Source organism: Antechinus flavipes, chromosome 4 (genome assembly GCF_016432865.1).
Source record: "Antechinus flavipes isolate AdamAnt ecotype Samford, QLD, Australia chromosome 4, AdamAnt_v2, whole genome shotgun sequence".
NCBI classification, from domain to species: domain Eukaryota; kingdom Metazoa; phylum Chordata; class Mammalia; order Dasyuromorphia; family Dasyuridae; genus Antechinus; species Antechinus flavipes.
The window spans coordinates 12,454,363-12,476,281 of NC_067401.1; the positions used below are offsets into that span (position 1 = coordinate 12,454,363).

The 21,919-nt window shown below is 48.7% G+C and overlaps 1 protein-coding gene across 2 annotated transcripts in view; it reads right to left on the reverse strand.

Annotated features, from left to right (window-relative positions):
* The window catches only part of ETV5 (ETS variant transcription factor 5), a 62,790-nt gene extending 41,162 nt beyond the window's left edge, over window positions 1-21,628 (reverse strand). The window contains exons 1-5 of one of the 2 annotated variants that reach the window (XM_052000069.1): window positions 21,463-21,628; window positions 18,242-18,388; window positions 18,029-18,116; window positions 17,868-17,915; window positions 17,711-17,761 (exon numbers count right to left, since the gene is read on the reverse strand). In XM_052000069.1, the coding sequence (XP_051856029.1) occupies window positions 17,711-17,761; window positions 17,868-17,915; window positions 18,029-18,116; window positions 18,242-18,286 (232 nt within the window). In that variant the 5' untranslated portion in view covers window positions 18,287-18,388; window positions 21,463-21,628. The remainder of the gene's footprint in view (window positions 1-17,710; window positions 17,762-17,867; window positions 17,916-18,028; window positions 18,117-18,241; window positions 18,389-21,462) is intronic. The other variant, XM_052000070.1, reaches the window with a different exon arrangement.
* Between the last annotated feature and the right edge of the window lie 291 nt (window positions 21,629-21,919).

Consider the following 21,919-nt stretch of genomic DNA (forward strand, 5'->3'; position numbering starts at 1 on the left):
ATCATTGGTTCTGAGATGCCTGTGGAACAACCAAATAGAAACATGCACCAAGCAGGTGGTGGCAAAGAACTGGAGCTCTAGATGGACAGTTCTGGAGGTGGACTTAAGAAGGGATGGCAACTGAATTCATGGGAGCTGAGAGAGAGGGAGAGGAAAAAGGAAAGCAGGTCTAAAACAGTTTTCAGAGACTCTTGGTAAATGTGGATGATGTTTCAGAAGCAAAGGAGATGGAAAGAAATAGTCTCATGGCAGGAGGAGAAATGGAAGGTAGTGTCACAAAAATTCAGCATATATCCAGAAGGAAGTGCCCCATGTCACCGAAAGGCCCAGAAAAAGGAAAACAATTGAGAAAAGGCCATTAGATTTGGCCAAGAGATGACCCGTCTTCAGCTGAGTGAAGAGCCAGAGGTTCCTGAAGAGGCCTAAAAAGTGAGGAAGCCCCAAAGTGACAAGAGTTGAAAGCTTGCCCCTAAGAGCCCTGCTTTTGGAGGGAAGACTGCTGTTCGTCCTTCATACTCAAAGAGAACCTCATCATTGAGGGTCAGCATGGCTGACTGTGGCCAACACAAGGTTGGGACAGATTGGGCGCAAAAAGTCTGCCTTGGGATAGATTTGCGCAGCTTGTGCTTCCTTTTTGCTCTAGGATTTGGCTTCATTCGTGGAGAACATCACTCTCCTGATGCAGATGCACCATGCTCGGTGGTTCTGAGCCAGTGTCCCCCATGTCTCACAGAGAGACCTTGAGATATCCCTGTATCTCTTCTTCTGACCTTGGTGTAAGCTCACATCTAGGTTGGAAGAGGTGGAAATGGAAGAGAGACGTAGCATGCATTTACTTGAAAAATAGGCATTTTTGATGTGCTTTGGATGTTTTGTGGACAGGTTATTATTTTAACTTTTTATTATCCTATCCACAAAAATCCTATTCAACCTAGGCTGGGGAGTGGGGGGCAAAGATCCAGAAAGAGTTCATTATTTGAAAATAAGGACTCTCCTGGGAAAACAACGGTGATGTTGGGCCACTCTACTCCTGCCAGTTTTCCTAAAATCTTCTACCTCTTTTAAAAAACTAATTTATTTAATATTTTCCCAAGTTATATTCAAAATAAGTTTGTAAACACTTGTTTTTAAGATTTTTAAGTTCTAGGTTCTCTCTTATTCCCACCCACAATTAAGAAATCACATGATGTTGTGTAAAACATTTCCATAAAAGTCAAGTTGTGAAAGAAAGAACTAGATCTCCTGCCCTAATGAAAATAAAAATCTTCAAGAAAAATTAAGTTCAAAATAAACAAAGAGATAGAGAAATAGAGAATGCTTCGCTCTATATTCTAGCTCAATCAGTTCCTTCTCTGGATACAGATAGGACTTTTCATCATAAGTCCTTCAGAGTAGTGGCCCCAGCTCTTTCCGCTGATTGCTTATGTCCTGACTATTCATACAATAGAGGCAGGAATTCTAGCTGTTCTGAGATGTCTTTCTACAATGTACTTGGGGGAAAAGGAGTCTGCAAACCCACCTAAGAAGCATCGTAGCTATTACAAATAGGAGTCGGCCCATTTAGAGAAACGATCATTCCTCCTGCCGACAATGTGCCGCCTGCCCCCAGTCCGAGCCTGTAGACATGAACTCACTGACAAGCTGTTGGCCCCCAGTCCCCAGGCCAAGCCTGCCAGCAAGCTTCCTCTGCCACCAATCTGATCAAAACCAGGAGAGCTTTTTTAAGATGAGCGACCATTTAATTCAAAGGGAAAGTTTTTTAAAAGACAAAACAACCTTGTGTCCAAAGCTTCGCCTTTGGTTTTTTGCGTGCAGAAAGCTTTCCCTCCGTCCTAGAGTCACACGTACAGAATCACTTATGTGCGCGCTGCAGAGAAGGCCATTCTTTTTGTCTGTATGTTTTACCTACCTTGATTCTGTTCCCCTTTAGTTTAACTTCTTAGTTCCCTTTGTGAACGTCCCTCAGTTTTCCAAATTATTAGTCTTGCCCTCCCCATCATTCAACCAGCCAAGTTCTCCCTGGCTTCCATGGAAGGAAGTCTGGGGGCTAGAGCTGGACAGAAAATGGCCTCCGGCTTCTCTGGTCTAGCAGGGCTTCCATTACTGAAGCTCGGGGACCACACCAGGCCTCCGGGCTTTGGACAAGGAGTTCCAAGAAACTCCAAACACTTCCAACGAAAGACCCAACCCCCAGAGCCGGACCCTTGTGTCCTATTCTAGAATTGTGGTCCTGAGCGGGCCAAAGGAGACGGGAGGCAGAGATGGCAGAGAGTGAGCCTCGAGCCTTATCCCACTCCACATCCCTTTAGATGAGGCACTATCTCTGGCTGGGAAGAGAAAGCTGCCTATTCCCCCAGTGAGCATGGGCGTGGGACAGAGGAAGAGCACAGCTAAGCGGAGGCAGGGGGACAAACCGAAGAAAGAGTTGAGGAAACAGGGAACAAAAGATGGGAAAAAACAGAGGTTGGTGCAGACCGTTGAGTCTGATTCAGACGGAAGCAGGCCCACGGACCATGACAAGCGTCCCCGCAGGCCGCCCGTGCGCAGGGTTTTCATTTATTTTGCGAACTACTTCCCACTGACGTTTTAGTCTGTGCTTGGAGGCGCAGCCCGCATTGTCACTAGTGGGCAGTGGGTGTGCCCCAAACGGGGCCACGCGAGGCGGGAGATCCTGGCTGTGGCGGTCGGGAAGTCGCTTTGCGACTTCCTGCCTCAGTTTCCTGCTCTCTAAGGTGAGGCCCTTTCCAGCTCTAAATGGAAGTGATGGGAAGAGCGGCGGCAGTCTGAGAGCCCAAAGCATTAAGGGGGCTGGGAGTTAGACCTGTGGGAGCCTTGCTTACTTATGAGGGAGGAGGCGGGGCTGGCAGCGGACGGTGAGCTCGGGGCACCATTTTCCATTTCTAAGACTCAGTTTTCAGTAAGATGAGGATGACCTCTGAACTTCCTATCCTGTTGGGTTTATTGCAAGACCATGCTGTAGTCTCAATACACAATACAGAACCGAGCACTTTCTAAACGTGGTCTTAACTCGTTGAAGGTTTCCAGTTGGCAGGAGCCACGTGTCGGTGGTAAACAGCTCATCAAGCCTTTGAGATGTGGTCACCGCGCACTACGCTGCCCCGGGAAACAAACGAAGAGCAGGGTCCGCTCGGGGCTAACTTGCCCAGGCTCCCTCGCTCCTCACCGGGCACACGAAGGCCTGGGGCAGCCTCGGGGAGGCCTCCAGAGGAAAGGCTTTCCCTAAATCTGTGAGGCAGGCGCCACACAGACCCTGCAGAGAAACAGCCACGGACACCCCTTGAGGATGGAAGTTTTACACAGTGCTTCCTAAACGCCCGGTCTCACCCTGTAAGGGAGGGACAGGTTTAAGCAAAACGGATATGACTTTACAACTCTGGCCGGAAAAGTCTCATCCGTGGAAATGGCTCCCAGGCCATCAGCATATCCCTGGGAGCGCCTCAGTAGCCCCTACCCATCCTCACTGAGGATGTGCCCACGGTGCTCATGAAGGACCACGGAGGGCAGCCGCCCGACCCGGAGGGGCCAGGCGCTGGCAAGGGGAGCCAGCTCTCTGCTCTGGCACTTCAAAGCCAGGAGATGGGCTGAGATGCCTCCTGAATCTCCAAACAAACCATCACAGGGCATGTACAAACTTGTTTGGATGGTTAACGTTGACTCTGCCTGGCAACAGTTTCCAAAAATAAAGCTTTGAAATTTTACCAAATTTAGTTAGGGAGCATAAGTTCTAAAAACGGAATTGGTGCAGGTTTGGGGAATATGCTGCTTCCTTGAATTCCTGCTCTACCGAGACTCTTCCGAAAGAGAATTTTTAAAGCAATATTGGGAATATCCCTGAGAATTGTCAGATCATTAGGACGCACCGTGTTGACATCTTCATCTTTTAAAAACCTTCCACTAAATTTCAATAGCTTCCCCCAGATGTTCCACTTTTCAAACCTCTAACGTCTCCTTCCAGCAGTCAGCCAGCTACTCCCGCCCTGTGCTACAAAGGCCATTTTGGAAAAGCAGGAGGCAGGCCCGAAAGAGAATGGCAAGACAACGCGCCAACAGGGAACTCGGTTCCAGGGATACTATTTAAATGTCTGCATTCAATTTTAAAAATACATTTAAAACAGTCAATAAGGAAGGAATTCTGTCTTCGCTCCCAGTTACACTTTTAATGACTTCCTATATGGAAAGCCATGTGGTTTTTCTACCGATCAATGTCTTGTGGCTGACTGTCCGAGGCCGGCAACTGCGCCGAAGAGCTCCAAAACAAACTCAACATACGGACAAAGGAGTCTGTATTTTAACCCCGGTGACATTAAATCAGGGGGTGACGTGGCCAACTATGGCTGGCAGAAGGACGTGAGCACATTGTACTCCATCCCCTCTGCAACCCTGCAGATTTCAGAGCTATTTCTAAATCAGGAAAATACATGAATGGCAACAGGAGTCAAGTTTTGTTTTGCCCCAATGAACTAACTTCACTTGGTTGACTTGATTTGGTCCTGCGTGCTTCCGCCATTGTGGTATTACTCTCCTCAAAGCTTAGAGCAATATGGTTTCTTTCCTTCTATGTTAAGGCTGTGATTCTTTTATTCTCAAACACCTCTGTGACGACAGATCTTTGGGGTCTCCAATCTTTACTTTTAGAGCGGGGGCTCAGCCTAGGCTCACTGAGAGATAAAAGCTCGGGATCTTTCTGGTGAGTGTCCTTAAGAGATTCAGCTGGGCCTTGGTTAAGGGTTAGGGCAGCGAAGGAAGATGATCTGAGAGAGGGGATGGTGGACAACAATTGGGGGATGGGGAGAAGAAAATACAAAAAGATCATGGGGGGAGGCTGAGTCTGGGGGCCTGAGCCCGAAGACAATAGTAGCCAAAATCATGAAGTGAGGGCCTAAATGCGCTCTAGAAATGGGCCCAGCATTCCTGAGCTCCAAGGGCTGCAGACTGCAAACAGGTCAGACTGGATTGGTGGAAGGAGGCTCCCCACTGGGAGTTCCCTAGCAAAGCAAAGGACTCCCCAGTGTCTGGCTGATCTCTTCCCGGTCTAGCAGAGCATCAGAGAGGGGCGGAGGGTGACAGGAGAAGCAGGGACGCCCAAGAGGATCTGAAGCAAGGACCCGATTCTTACCCTAAAGCAACTTCCCCCTTAAGTGCAACCTCAAGCATTTAATGAATCCACGGCCTCCCTGTCCCCTCACATGCTAAAGTGGCTCCTCCGCTCGCTCCGCACTCCTAGGGCAGGGAGTCAAAGCTGGGGATCGGAGAGTTCCTGCCTCCACCTAAAAAGAGACGAGTTTTCTGGGTGCTTTTTAAAGCATGCTCTCTTCACCTTTTCCCAGGATGCTCCCGGGAGGCTTTCCCTACAGAGAGGCAGCCGCGTTCCCACACGGTCACGGTGCAGACTGAGGTTTCTCCTTTTAGGAAATCACCATTTCACAGTTCGATCATCAGCCCACTTTTATAGGGGGATGTTCGTCCCAACAGCCTTAAGGGCAGCCGAAGACGAGCAGATCTAGATCTTCTACCTGAAGCCCCAGAGAAGCCTGGCCCAGCGACGGCCGACGCTTCTGCAGAGAGAGGCCGGCTCCGGGGGCGCCTCCCGAGCTCAGGACGCAAGAGGGACCTGGTAAGTCCGGAGTGGGGACCACGCACGTGTATCGAAGGGCCGGCAGGTCCCGCAGCTACGAAAGCCCAGGGACCGCGTCCTGTCCGTACTCTGACACACTCGCTCCGAGCTGGCTCAGTCATTTGTCCGTCGTGTCCAAATCTCCACGAGCCCGCCTGGGTTTTTAAGGACACACGGGAGCGGTCCGTCCTTTCTTTCTCCAGCTCCTCTGAGAGAGGAGGAAACTGAGACAGAGCTAAGTGAAGGTCCAGGGTCACACAGCTGGGAAGTGTCCAAAGTCACACTGGAACTCAGGTCCTCACTCCAGGCCTGCAGGTATCCACCGCAGCGCCCCCTAGCTGCAAGTGTATTTGTGGAAGGGGAAGGGGATTTGTGCGCATCCCCCCTCTCCGGCCCCACTGAGCCCAGTCCCCTCATTTTACAGATGGGGAACAGATGGGTTGAAAAAACCCAGGCCATGGCTAGCGCCGCCTCCTGAGGTCTCGGACTCTGAACACCCAGGGAACGACGTTCGGGCCCACTCGCTTTTCCTATTGAGGAAGGGAAAACAATCTTGCTTCCGACCAAGTTTAACAGGGGAGAAGCATTCCAGAGCACAGAGAGCCAGGTCTGCGCACACATGGGGGGGCACAAACGCAGGTGGAAGGGGCCCTCCCAGTGGGGAGGCCTGAGAGCCGGCTCAGTGGCGCGGGACGATCCCTGCAGCGGGTCTTAGTCGCCTGAGGTAACACGGCTAAAAGATCTTTACCCAGTGGCCAGGTGGGCATTTCCCCAATTGCAATGGGTTCTAGAGGTTCTATGTCTCCTCCTCACAGGGCACAGAACCTCACACCCATTATGCGACCGAAGCCAACGGAAAGAGAAAAACCGCGGGCTCAGGGGCCATCCCTAACGCCGGGCCGCCCGTGTAAGCAGGAGCGCGTCACACATTCGCCCCGATGACTTCTTCAGCTACAAGATGAGGACAACGGCCGGACCACCTCTCTTATTATTGCATTATCGGAAGAAAAGAAATGGTAAAAACCAAAGCCCAACCCCCTCTATCCTCCTCTGGCAAGTCTAGCACTTTGCAGTGTGAGAAGGAAGGGGGGTTTCACAGCACACCAAGTGGACTTCCCAAATAGACGAGGGCTGTAGAAATCACTACTCCCATTTCACAGATGAAGAAACCGAGGCCAGAAAGGTGAAGCCCCTGAGGGGGAATTAGAAGCTGGATCTAGCCCGTCTCCTACCCCCGGCCCTTCTCCCATTAAGCCGCCTTGCGATGAGTTAGTGCACGGAGAGGATGGGCACGTCCCAGGGAGGCAGCATATGGTGGGCCTGCCTTCTGGTGACTAATCGGCTCCTCAGCGCACCTGAATTCCAGAATCCGTCCCTAGAACTCCCGCTTCGCAGCTACAGAGACTGGGCTTGTCTCCCCGTTTCCTCGGGATTTCTTTTGGGGAACTGCTGCATTTCCTTAGGCCCTGGAGAAGGGTTTTAGCAGCAAAGGTGTCGAGGGGCCATGTTTGATGGGAAGATCACAGATTTATGACTGGAAGGAGCCTCCGGCCCCACTGAGCCCAGTCCCCTCATTTTACAGATGGGGAACAGAAGGTCCGAGCCCGGCCCCGGTCGCCGCGTCCTCCAGCAGATCTGCAGCCCGGTCTCTGCCTTTGCAGCCCGTGGGGCCTTTGGATGGAGTCTACGGAGAAGGCCGAGAGCTCGCACCTGGGCCCTCTGCACAGTGGTACAGACTGCTGAGACGGGCAGGGCAGGTCCAAATGGAAAACCATGGACAAGCCCGTCAGGTGATGTGGCCCGAGGGCGGGCGGCGGGTCCGTGAATGACCAGAGGAGTCGGGGGCAGGGCTGGAGAATTCAGACTGGCACCAGCCGGAAGGAGTTCAAAGGTCCGATCCGTCCTTCTCTCCCCAACAGGAGAACACTCTTCCCCCTGTAAAGCGGCATCGCCATGGAGACACAGACACTTTCCCTGGCACGGAGGGGGGCGGGGAGCGGGAGCAGCCACAGCTCCCCTCGGCCCCTTCAGGCCTCCTCCCAGCCCGGCCTGGCCGAGCAACAGCAGCAGGGAAGCCAAAGAGCCGAATCCTGGAGCTCCTCCAGCTGCCAATCACAAGCAGATTTCTTTCTAACAGTCTCTGTGTTGTTCAAGTTAGTTGTTTTTCCAGGGGGAGCACAATGGGGTCTGGTTATTCATTGAAAAAGTCTGCAAGTGGGCACCGCCCTCCATTCACAACCAATTTGGAATGCTCCCCTCCCAGGGGGAGGGGAGGCGGGGGGAGGGGGGCCTCTGCGCGGCAGTCCAAGAAATGGGAAATGACACTTAAGATCATAACAGAGACCAGCTGTCTGCAAGGGGAAGCTCACCCTGCATGCAGCGTTTATATAAGCAACTCAAACACTGCAGGAACGGCCGCTCCGCTCCCTGGGACGCGGCCGCCCCGCTACTCACCCAGATCAGGGATGATTGGGCAAGGCAGCTCCCGGGGAGCTCCGGAAGTGCCCTCTGGCGAAGGAAGGGGGCCAAAGAAAAGCCAACTCGGGCAGCTTTGTTCAGAAGTTGTTTAAATGCGACTGTCGGCTACCGACAGGGAGAACCATTCGGCAGCGGTCTGCTCCCGGCTCGAGGCCTAGTTTCCAGCCAGCACCGTGCCCCGCAATCCTTGTGGGGAAGGGCCCCTTCAGCCAGGGCCCCGCGGGACGGGCTCCCAGCAGTCACTGCTTTCTGGATGCTCATTCTCCAAGGTCCCTTCAGCAGCAAGTCAGCCCCAGCCCCTCTTTGAGCTTCAGATTGGTCAAGGGCTTCCTGAACCCAGAGCCCAATCTGAGCGTGGAGAGTCAGGGAGGGGGCGACTCGGGATCCTTGCTGGAGGAGGGCTGGTGGCCTGTCCCACTGGTGACCCAGTGTCGGCAGAGGGGAGGGGATCTTATAAACGTCCGCTAGCTGCTGGCCCTTCTTTCCTGATGGGCTCTTAAACAGCCCTCCTGTCACTGAGGCTCTGACCACTGGCCCTGACTGCCCCCAACCCCCTCTGATGCTCCCATCCAGCTCTCTGGGACAGTCTGTGTCTGCCCCAGGAGCCCACGTCTGAAGGCCGTCCACACCCTACACTCCAGCCCGCCCCCTGCCAGGTCCCCTCCTTTCCGTCTGCCCGCTCTTCCCTCCGTCTGGGGTCGTACTTTGCATCTTCCAGCGAGTCGGAAGCTATGCCCGAAAGGTTCGGCTGTGGCTGGTCCCCGTCCCCCCCACAGCCGCCTCCTCCCCATCTTTATCTTTAATTATGGCTACGGGCTGAACTACGTAAACAGACGTGGCCACGTGTCAACACCCACATCAACAGTTGGGCTCGGCCCGTGGCCCAGTGAGAGGCTCGGCTGGGGCCATCGGGGTCGGGATATGGCCCTGAAAGCGGTCGGAGCGCACCGGCTCCCGGCTCCCGTCAAGGAGCCCAAGGAGTTCTGGAAAAGGAAATTTCCAAACGCAGCCCGTCTGGTCCTGGCAGCAGCAGCACTGGCACTCCACCACGAGATGGGAGCTGCGAACGCGGCGAGACTCTGCTCTCCCGGATGCCAAGTGGGGAACGCTTGGTGCCGGGTCACAGATGGGAGCTCTAACCGCCTCAGGGGCCCGCCGTGGCCAAAAGGGCGCTGCCCCCCACTGCTCTACCGGAGGGTGCTCTACATTAAACAAAGCTGAGGGAACGCTCTCACTACAGAAAGACTAAAAAAAGACTCTAATGTAATCTTTTAGGGACTGGAGTCAAGAAAGTGATAAGGGGGAATGAAAGTGGCAGAGATTTTCGGTGGCCAGATCATAGGACAATATCCATTCCTTCCTTTTTAAATGGTATAAAAGAAATAATGTCAACTGCTCCAGGATCCTGTGCCCTTTGGCACCTGCACTTGGACTTGTCCGGCAGAACCAAGGGCCTGCTTCCCCTTCCCAAGCCCATTCCCCAAATACAGGGAGGTTAGGAAGGAGTCCATTGGATTTTGGGGTGGCAGTAAGAACAAAGAGGGGGGTGAACATTTCTCATTTCCACTAAGACAGGAGATGCCATTCTGTGCCTGAAATCTTACCTACTAGTCTTTTTCCCCCCGAGGCAATTGGGGTTAAGTGACTTGCCCAGGATCAAACAGCTAAGAAGTGTTAAGTATCTGAGGCCACATTTGAACTCAGGTCCTCCTTACTTCAGGGCTGGTGCTCTATCCACAGCGCCCCCTAGCTACCTCTCTACTAGTCTTAATCACTGAATGGGTGCAGCCTCAGCCCAAGGAGACCTGTTGAAGACCTTTGCCCATGAAGGCCTCCTGCTTCCGGGGCCATCCTCCTGATCTCTATCTGGCCACTGGACCCAGATGGCTCTGGGGGGAAAGTGAGGCAGGTGACCCTGCCCAGCCCGCCCCGGCTTAAATCCAATTCATCTGCCTCATGGCATCACCTCCCAGATGTCAAGGTTCTCTTTGAGAACAAAGAACAGACACAACAATTTCACTACGACAAATTAACTAGAATTTGAAGAAAGAGAATTTTGCTAAAGAATCGGTTCACTTAAGGAAGGAGGAAGTCAGATCCTAGAAATGGGAATTAAAAGCCCACCAGACTAACAAAACCGAAACAGCAAAGGACATCACCGGTCGGCCCGCAGTAACTTCGGCATTTCGTAAGGCGAGAACACAAGGACAGAGCAGGTACAGTAAAAAGATCGTCTTGCTTCTAATCCCCGGTCCTTTCCCTTCTCCTCTGCCTTCACAACAGTTCATCGTATGGAAAAACATTCATTTTTGAAAAGGAATAAGAGTCCCGAGTCTGGTTCTCTCACTTAAATGATCGATGGGCATTCTCCCCCAATCTTTCAATAGGGGGAGCCTTGGGGGTGGTCCTTCAGATAAAGCTAAGAACAAGTCTAACAAGTGTCTCCCACAGATAAGAGCGGATCAGAATTCTGGGAGGACAAAGCACAAATCCCACAGGCTACTGCAGAACTCAAATCAAGGCCAGTGAAAAATCAACGGATATTCAAATAGGATTTAAAAACCCTGCTTTACATGTCAGCATTCACACCACAATTAACAGAACAAGCCCATCCCGTCCTTCCCCCAGTTTCTCTACTGAACGCCATTCAGGCCACGTGGTTTGTCAGCTACCTACCTGCAGCAAGTAGTTATGATTCCGGTCATCTCCAGTTGTTCTCTGAGACTCAGATTGCAGAAAAATGAGTCATCTGGCTTTACGACTGTGGTCCAAATTAAATGTTCTAACAACGCCACTATTAAACCCAATAACGGGAAAAACCTCCAAGGCACAATCCTCACAATACCCTGTGAAGGAGTATATCCCATGGTCTCCATTTTATAGATGAGAAAACTGGGTTCAATAATCTTCCCAGAACCCCAAAGCTCCCCACTTTTCTGATGATCGGTCCAATGAATTATTTAGATTATAGCAAGTGATTGTTTAACCTTCCGTTTCAAAACTCAGTCTTTATTCAAGACTCTTTTATAACACCCAGTGACTTTATAAATGGTTGGAAAGACAGTATTTATAGTAATAATTTTTAAATCCTCATTAAAAATAGCCATAGTATCTTTCCTTTTTGCAAAATGAAATCTAATAATTTTCTTATATATCAAAGGGATTGATTAGGAAAAATTCACATTAATCTCTCTCTCCATTTGATTTACAGAGCATATTCTGCGCAAGAAATCTATGGGATAAGTAACACAGATATTCCATCCCTTTGTAGAGGAGGAAACAGAGAGGCTAACTGATATCTCATGTCACACAGCAAGAATCAGAGACATGGTCTGAATCAAAGTCTGGCTAGCACCCTTTCCCCATCTCAGACAGCCTCACATCAAGGGATCTTTACTAGTTAATCTTTCAAGCACCCCAGGTAAGTGGCTTCCATTTCCAGCTCATCAGTGAAAAATGGGCAGGAACCTCTACAGATCTTCCAAGTCTCTGTGTTCTATAACTTCAAAAATAGTAAAAATGGCCCAAAATACAAGAGATTTTTCTTTGAAGATACTTTCCATATCAATTCGAAAAGCTTTTCTGTGAAACAGTCAGATAAAATGACTGTACTTCATTTTTACAGGGTAGTCGGCATTTTACAAAGTTCTTTCCTCCCAACATCTTCCATGCTATGTGAGTGAAAATAGTATTACAGGAATTTTTACAGATGGAGAAACTGAGGCTCGGAGTGAATATCATATCCCTGATCACAGAGGGAGCTAACGCCAAAACTAGGTAGCCTAGACCAGACCAGAGACATCATTTCCTGCTTTGGGGGTAAAGATCAAATGATAGCGTCTACTGAGTTAGGAAGGTTTTGAGTAAAGGCCCAGGGTCGGGTTGTGTATTTCTGGAAGTCAAGGAGCAACCCAAGTAGCGAGAGATTCACCAGCAAGAAAGAGTCACAGCAACAATTCAAGAAACCAGTGTTGGAAATATGGAAGGGGTGCAATATGACCCTATGGAATAAATACACACAACCATGAAAACAGGGGCCTTTTGATATATTCAATATCAAAGTCAACATTCCCTTACTCCATAGATATAGAAATGTAGAAATAATTTCTATAAAGTTACAGAATAAGCCAAGATTAGAACTCCCGACATGAGGACTCCACCTGGGGCTGTATCCATGTATTTGGAACAATTAAGGGCATCGGCATGAGCTAGACAGATCGTGTTCTCTGGCAGTTTGTAAATTAATTTTTTAAAAGCATTTGCTTCTCTTCCTAGAAGCAAAGAACTTTTGATTTGGGAAGGACACCAGAGATCATCTAGGGTCAACTCAATTCTTTTCTCAAAAAGAATTCCTTCCTTCCAGAGAAGCTCTAAAGAACAGGATGGTGGGTATATCACAAAACCTCTCTGGAGTTGTAAATTATGAGATTTACTTATGAGATATTATGAGAATAATTTAAAAGACCTTTTCCAGCTAAAAGTCTACAATTCTTTAAGACGACCCCAAGAGGCCAGGGGCCAGGGTCTGGCTTGACAAGGAATTGTGATATTCACCAGAAATTATTGATGGCTCATTAATATCTATAGGAAATAAGAACATCGAGTCTGATCACAAAGTTTCTATGTGGGGGAACTGTGTGCTAGTAGAACTAGATTTCTTGGATCTAGGTGGGAAAAAGCACAGAAGGGGATGTATTTATTTAAACCATAGTTTAAAAGCAGAATATGAAGTATTCTATCAAGAGGCAGAAAAAAAAGGGCAGAAATACATTTATCCTAACTAGTTATTCTTTGGAGAATGATGATTTGTCATGTTTCCATAATGAAATGCTTCCTCATTGATTAATTTTCCTACTTTTTTGGTGAACTAATTAATATACTAGGGAATCATAGGAAATTTAGCAATGATGGGTCACAGATAAAAAACAGTTAAAAATTCTCATCTCTCTATAATTGCAGCAATGATGACTGGGGAGAGATTTAATTGACACTGTAAAATATAGCACTTATGACCAACCACAGTCAGGTTTCATTAAACTTAAATGAGCCCCTCCCTCACCTCTGGCAAAATCATGTGATCTTCTAAAAGCTAATTCAAGAAGAGGAAGGAAAATCCTGCTCAGACTTTCAGAGAAAAGCTAGCCCGCGGGCCAGGAGTTGAGCTTGCCAGGCTTTTGTGCTTCTGCAATGCTAATGTGAATTGCAATCAAAGTGAATAGCGAAAAAATAAAAGGATCCAGAGGGCAAATGTATAATTTTGCTCCACTCCTTGGCAAATACATGCCCCTTAGCTGCCCTACTTCAAAGGCTAATTCCTAGAAATGGGCCAGAAAAGGGTACATTATAGATAAGTGGGCTTCAAGGCAAAATTCTAAAATGAATTATTAAAAAGATAATGTACAAGGAAAGGAAAATGGTAATCTCTATGAACCAACATGGGTTCATTATTAACAAGTTAAGCCAACTTCGGCTCATTTTTCCTTTCTGAATAGGTCTCAAGTGACCAGAGAATTGTTGTGAGCAAAGGCTGCCCAGATTTTAGGGAAGCATCTGCCAGATGACATCATGATACGATGGTGGTCAAAAGAGAGAAATGTGAACTAGGGGATGGTACAATTAGGCAGACTGGGGGAACTATTGAAAAATAAAATTCCAGAAGTATTCATTCAGGGCCCAATTTAAAGCACTTGGCCATCTAAAGCCAACCTGTCTTTTCAGGCTAGTAGCAAAATAAATAAATAGATAGATAGATAGATAGATAGATAGATAAACCTTTTAAAAATTCCCCTCAAGCATTTGGTTTCCCAACTAAAATAGCCACCTCGCAATTCTCAGCCAAGTCAGTTCATTTCCCACCTCTGTGCCTTTGCAGAAGCTGCCTCCATATCTCAAATCCTTGCCCCAAATCCTTTCTCTCCTTATCACCACCTCTTAGGATTCATAGCTCTCTATAAACCTCAGCTTAAGTATTCTATATACAAAGATGCCTTTCATAATTATCTCAGTTCTTAGTGCCCCGCACTCAGGAAAATTACTTCATTTTTATTTTCAACAATCAACAATCAATAAACAATCACTAAATACCTACCACGTGCCAGACAGATAAGAAAAAGACAATCCCTAACCTCAAGGAACTTCCAATCTAATGGGACTCCGTGATGCACCATATTTATTGACTAAAGACTTTTAATGTCACATATATCTTATATTTACTTCTCTGATAATGCATTGCTCCCTTCTACTCCTGACCTGGAATATAAATCCCTGGAGAGAAGGGACTGTTTCATTTTTTCTTCATACCCAGTATTAGCACAGTATCTGGTAGACATTAGACACATAATAAATGTCCAACTGAATTGAAATTAAATACCCTGTGCAGGGAACCTGTTCCATATTCCCACCCACTCTAGATTTAAATGAAGAAAAGTGGAATGCTTATCAAGTTCATCGATCAGGAACTGAAAATCAGAGGGAAGTCAATTTCAGTGCATTATGAAAAATTCCTAGGAATTAAGAGCTTTCCATAAACAGATGGACTTTCTCCAGTCTCCTATCAAGGGAGGTCTCCAAGAAGCTAAATGACCAATTCTCGAGAATATTACGAGGGACCAATTTGTGGTTTAGATAGTGGGTGCTCTAGCCGACCTCAAAGGTTCCCTTCATCTCTATGATCCTATAGAGTTATCTAATGCTTAATGATAAGCTTCATGCTAAACACAGAGACCTACTTAAAAAATAAAGAGAAAAATGAGAATTCAAAAGGCTTCATTAACAGGAAAGCTGCCCTGTAATGCTCTTGCATTTTGGAAAAGGCATCTAAGTGCTTAAAACTTATTAACCAAATCTACATTTCCAGACAATCAAAACTAATTGATTTTTTTCTTTGTAATTTTGTTCCATCGTGACTGACACCTTGTGACCCCATTTGAGGTTTTCTTGGCAAAGGTATTGTAGCAGTTTGCTATTTTCTCCTCTAACTCATTTTACAGATGAGGAAACGGAGGCAATCGGACTTAAGTGACTTGTCCAGCATCATTTAGCTGGTAAGTATCTGAGGCTGGATTTGAACTCAGGGAGAGGAAGCTTCAGGAACTCTATCTGCTGCAGCGCCACCTAGCTGCCCTTCACTGTAATATAAACTCATGAACATTTCTCCAAATATAAACTGAGCATTTGCTAGCAACCACCTATTTCTCTATGCTTCCAAATGTGAAATTAATTCAAAGCCAGCCCTCTAACTTCTCCTTAGACTTCTTTAGGTTACAGAGAAACACAGTGTCATGAAAGGATTTCAAAGAGTCTCTGCCAAAAAAATAATAATAATAAAATAAAATAAAGGCGCCTCCCACACAGTCTGCAGTTTGGAAAGGCTGAGCCACATCACCAGCACAGAACAAAGTTGGATACAAATCCCCTGCCTTTCATCTTGGAAGAAAACAGAAAATGTGAGTGGTCTTTAGCCATTTAGTGGCAAACTTCCCAATCACTTTAAAGCAATCAAAGAGCAATAATTAACACATATTTACTTTAATAGAGCAAGCTGTGACCAAGCCGAGGAAGCCATTCACCTATGGGCTCACTCCGTTTCCTTTTCAAGTTCCATGGCACCGTGCCTCGGAGATGAGGCCTGTTATTAAAGAATATTTCACTGGTACCTCTGTTCTGACAATTAGTGATTCAGAATATCCCTCCTGAGGGCACGCTGCGGAGAAGCTGCCTCTGAGAGAGAAGGGCTCCAGCCCCCTCCAACACACACTCACACACACACTTTCTCTCTCTCACATTCTCACACACACTCACACAATCACACTCACAGACACTCTCTCACACACACTCTCTTTCACACTCACACACTCAGTCTCTCTCTCACACACACACTCTCTCACACACACTCTCACTCACACAATCACACACACACTCTCTCACATACACAATCACACACTCACACACACAACACACACTTACACACACTCACACACACACTGTCTCTCACACACACACTGCCTCTCATACTCACACACTCAGTCCCTCACACACTCACACAGACACACACACTCTCACTCACACACACACACATTCACACTCACTGACACACACACTCATACTCTCACACTCTCACATACACACACTCAGTTTCTCTCACACACACTCACACACTTTCACACACACACACACACACACACACACACACACACACAAAATCACACACACCACTCTCACACAATCCCAAACTGTGAACAGTTTCCTGGGGAGACAGAGAACTCGTCCCTGCCTGGCTCAGGTGTTTGCTATCACAAATGATGACTAAGAGACTCGATTTTCTCCATGATGCAACTCTCCAGAGGGACACCATTTTCGACCATTTTCTCCCAGCCGTGCTCACTTGCTGGTGACTAATGCTCTCTCGAGCAGCTCTGCACTGCTCAAATTTCATCAGCAAGCTCCGGCCCTGCCGGCCTCTTGGCCCATAAAAGCTACCAAACCTGTTGAGGGCAGTGCTGAAAGACGGATCATCTCACTGTGGACACCAAGTGACCTTGGGCTCTCATCATTAGGCTTTACTGCCCCTAAAGTAATGAGCAATCCGTGCCCCTTTTAAGGGAAAAACTGCAAATGAGAAAACTGGAAAACCTTGCATCTGACAGAGAGGGGGGCAGGGTCAGAAGCGAACACCCACCCGATGTTGGGTCCTACACCACAAGACTGGTTTTCCTTTGATTTCGAGGTAGAAAAGAGACCCAGTGGCCTGCACAATCTTACAAAATGAAACACTGATGATACTGATCCTTCATTAACCAGAATTTCGGGGGAGGGGAGGGCATGGGCATTTGTCAGAGAGAGCCATACCTAGATAAAGAACTCAGGGCAGACTCAATAACGCCCTCAAGCCAGGCAGCTGCCGTGCCAAATGGGCACTTGTATAGTCAATCTGCACTACCTGCCTACGGTTCAACCTTAAGGTTCTAAGCAACCTAAGCAAGCTTCAACCAAGGCCTAAAGCCTTCACGACCAGATGACTCCAGGATACATGCGTTAGAAACAGCTTCAATAAGATCACCTTATTACTGCCCGACCCCTTTGAAATTCGATTGCATCTTTAAGGATTTCCAGGGCTCCAAACCTTCATTTCCCCACCTTATTAGCTTGGATTTGACCCCCAAGCTCATCCTGAAAGCCTTTCTCCCTCCCCAGACTGGGAAAACCCACGAGGGCCCGAATTGGCTCGGAACAGCCTCGGAGGATACAATTTTGCCGCCCCATTACACGGAAACATCAGAGCACGGTTGGGTAGTCGTTTCAGTCAGCAATGAAACCATAAGTGTGGGGGGAAAAACAAAACCCAAGCGTGGTCTGTGTTAAGCAAAAAATATTCAACCGACTCCATTCCCCAAGTACTCCAGTTCTGTTATTTTACTAGAGATTCCAGCAGTCGCCGAAATAAGTGCCATTCACAACACTGATGATATGTTAGACCGCCTAGAAAATGAATAGGGCTTTGTCAACAGTAAAGGACTATACAAAGGTCAGCTAGGATTATTTTTTTGATCACTCTGAGTTCAAATGAGATCAACGAACAATAACGAGGAAGGTGCTTACGGTTATCGGACTGAAAATCTGGGACAAACTGTTCATCGTCCGGAACTTGTGCTGGGGGGAGAGAGAGAGACATTTTAGAACTTTTCGTATAGATGAATGTGTGCAGTTAAAATTTTTGCATGCAAAAAAAAAAAAAGAAGACGGCTGAGAAACTTGCCTTCAGCTAACCAGGCCTCCTGGAGTTGGCTGAGATCCTGAAACAACTCTGGAATTGAAAATAACAATAAAACAAAAGAAGTTACGGGCTACTTGGGAAAAGGAGAAGTTCTCTGTTGTTGTTCGATTTAAGTGACGCTGTAACACAGCCCAGAACACTACCTTCGGAGTCGTGAGCCAGATCCGTGTCCAAGAACTTTCTCTTTCTGTCAATCACAGGCCTTGCTCGAAAGTCCTCAGGGTGAGATTTCTGAAAGAAGCGAAAGAGTCGCAGCTGAAGGCTCCCCCTCGGCACAAGGCTTTGGAGAGAGATGGCACCATTAACTACATATGGAGAAAGCTCCCCAGGCAAACAAAAAGGCCACATAAACTTACCCCTGGGACCATAAAAGGGACTTGCTGATCATAAAAACCATCCATTGTGCTTCGAATGTCTTTAAGATCCCTCGGAAAGGTTTCAGCATCGAGTAATTCCTAGGTGAAAAGGGGTCCTGTTGTTCGGTGAATCTCGAAGATTTCAAACTGAGAAATAAGGGGAAAAAGAAAAAGAGAGAAAGAAGTAAGAAGCAGCTCTCATTTCTTTAAGCTCTCAAGAGAACATTCCCTTTCCTAGTGGCACTCAAAGGTCACTTCCAGCCACTAACCGCTGGGTTTGATTAAGAGCATCAAACAGGCGACATTTAAAAGACAAATCTATTTGCTTCTCCTTCTTTTCCTAGACTGATTTTACTCAGAGGCGTGCTAGCCTTTAACAAAACAGGAATGGAGCCGGGAGGGGGAGGAATAATCCACATTTCAAAAGGATTCATGGAAGGTCATCATGAAATGGTAGTGAGGGTGTTTATAGTGGTTATTTATAGACAAGTAGCATCTTGACAGAGGCCAGTGGAGGAAGAAAGGAAGCTCCCGAAAGGAGTATTCAATGATTACCAAAATGAGAAGCAAATACCAAGACAAAGTATCTCCCATGAACACTTCATGGGAAAATGTTTGCACCTAATTTCTTCACAACCCAACTAGCTCACTTTATTTTGCCTCCCTTCCCACTTGCACTTTCAAAATCGACTCCCAGCCCCGGGTTTTTTTATGTGCAGGGGCCACACCTTTGCGATAGAAACGGCAGACTTAGTTCAAAGAAAGCTAGGGAATGGATGCCAGTGGAGAAACTTCCAAAGGCTTCCTTGCACTTCCAAAGGCTTAGGAGCTGACGTTCCCCAAAGCAAGTTGTTTCTTAAGCAGAATTTTATTTCTGGTTAAGTTTATTCTCCCCCCCCCCCAAAAAAAAAAAAAAAAAAAGACGGTAAGGAAACTCCACTAAAGCTCATGGAGGCAAGTTAAAAGAAGGGAAGATGAGCGGCGGAGAGCTATCCTCATTTGGAAAAAAGAAAATCAAAATTGAAGAGACTTTCTTTCCAATACATTACAGCCCATTTTCCATCCTCCGGGCAGCAAAAAGCAACCAGGAATATTGCTAAATTTTAGCTCTCCCTAGATTAAGGAACCATTTTCCTATCCAGTTAAAATCAATTTTCCAGTAGGTGAGAACGAGGAAATCGTTTTGAACTCGTTATAAAAAAGCATATAAAATGTTCCTAACTGAGGAGATTCCCAAGCTTTCCACATCTCCCTGACTATTGGCAATGGGAATCGGTTATTAATACAAGCCGAGGAAGGAAGGCGGGAGGGGAAGGGGACAAAGCACAACGCACATTTCATAACTTTGCAAGAGAGAAAAAAAAAAGAAAAAAAAAAAAAAAGAAACCCTCTCTCCCTCTCTCCCCAAACAGAGCGAAAACTTGCAGCCTAGTCCTCCCCCCACCCCCACCCCGTCTCCAAAGGCTATGCAAAAATCTCCAATGTTCAAGCAGAACATAAAGGCATTGGAAGGCATTTCTTTCCCACTTTGCACAATCTGCTCCAGTCTCTGGTTTAAAAGTGTGTGTGTGTGTGTGAGCGCGCGCGCGAGGACGAGAGCGGTGAGATATTTTTAGTCTTATTATGAAATACATTACAGAATCCTTCCCCATGAAATACAAAGATTCAGAAGTGATCGCCCTTCAGCAGATCCTAACAGTGGAGCGTCCAGAAAAGAAACTCCAGTTTTTGTTTAAATTAATTACTTAGAATGTAAGCAAGCGTTCATTCGGGAGTTCTAACTACTTCCTTCTTTTTGCACCCACCCAAGAAAAACTTACCAGGCTAGCAGTCCAATTAAGGCCCCCTCCCCCACCGCACAAATCTGGCTTTGCTTTTATGAATGGCAGAGCCAGCAGCAGCAGCAGGTAGAGACTGTAACTGGATCCCTAGCGTAGGGCCCCATTCACAAAACAAGACACACTTCCACCAAATTCCCAGCTTTCCCCATTCAAGAAAACTCCTTCCGATGTGCCCCCGCCCCCACCTCCAATTCACTAACTGCCTTAAGCCACAGCCCCTTCCCCTCCCCCTCCCGGTTTTAGGCAGAAAGCTCCAAGCTATACACACACACTCACAAGGAGGGAGGAGGAGGGAGGGGGAGGGCGGTGTATGGCGAGCAGGAAAAAGAAACCCGCTTCATTCATAAAGTCACCCACATTCATAAAAACTTGCAGCCGCAGCCGCGGCCAATATTCTCCCACGTTCACCTCAACAATGCGGGGTGCGGGGCGCCGGCCCCGCTTCAGCCCCAGGAAAGTGCAATCTCTCCCCGCGGCACCTCCTTCCAGATCTAATTTCGTCTCGAGAGTCCCCAGAAAATGGGGCCTGATACCCAGGCCCCTAAACTCAGCTCCCCAGCCCATGCTTCTGAATCTCTGCAACACCCTTCTCCCGACCCCAAACTCTCTTCGCTTTCCTAAGGACCCTGCAGCTCGGCGATCACCCCAGGCTACCCCTCGCCCTGAAAGCTGCGCACCCCTAAAACCGTACTTCAATCTCAGCTCCTTTAAGCTTTCAGGGACTGCCTCTCAAACCACGTCTGAAAGACCCCAAGCTTTTTTTAGTGGTCCCCAACGCTGCTCCCCCAGACGCTTCCTGGCCCCCCATCTAATTCAGGAATCCCCCATCGCCTCGGGCAGTCCGGGAGCACCCAAACTCAACCCTCGGCCCTCCAGAGATCCCCCCAACTCCTTCCAAGCTGAGAGAAGTCTCCGAACCATTTCCAATCACTCCAAGAACTCCGAAGTCCTCTAATGTCGCCCAGTTCCCATCAGGTTTCTCAGAGAGCCCTCACCCTCCTTTCAGAGCCACTCTGGGAATCCTTGAGGGACTCACAGACTATTTTCAGTCCCCCTCAAAAAGCCCCCAAACAGGTACCCTGAGCGCCCCCAACTCTCCTAGGAGCCCCAAACTACCCCTCGTCCCTTTCGAAGCCCCCCCCACGTCTCCCCGAACCACTGACGCACCCCCGAACTGGAGCCAGGAATCCTTTTCACTTTCCCGTTCCCCCCACCTTACCTGCCCCCCCAGATGCGCTGCGCGCCGCGTTCGAGTCCATGTCCGTGACCGGCAGACGCAAACCCGTTACGGCCCCCGGCCCCGTTAGGCCCCGCCCTCTCGGGGGAGGCGCGGCCCCGCCCCCGCCCCCGCCCGCACCTGGGCGCGTGCCCGGGCCTCACCTGCGCGCGCTCCCGCCGGCTCCTGAGCGCGTTCTCGCCTGACAGGAGCGTTCGGGGCAGGGGCTCCGACCCGCCGGCTGCCCACCTCCTCGGCCCCGGCCCCTGGCCCTGGCCCTGGCCCCGGCCCGGCCCGGCGCTGTCCCGAAGCCCGTCCGCGCCGCTCCGCCGCCTCTCTCGGGCCGCCTAGCCGCCTAGCTCCCTCGGGCGCAGCAGCCGCCAGCCCAGCGAGCGCAGCAGCCGCCCCCGAACTGGCTGGGCCTCCGCAGCCCCCCGCCGAGCCCAGCCCGGCCCCCCTCCTCCCGCCTCTCCGCCTCTCTCATTGGCCCGCGGCCTCGCCCGCGCCTGTCCATCAACGCTTGTTTACCCCTTCTTCGGACCAATGGCAAGGCGCCTGCTCGCTAGCCCCGCTAGGGATTGGGCCTGTTTCGCGTTGCGACCCGCCTCCTCAGCGGGGGAG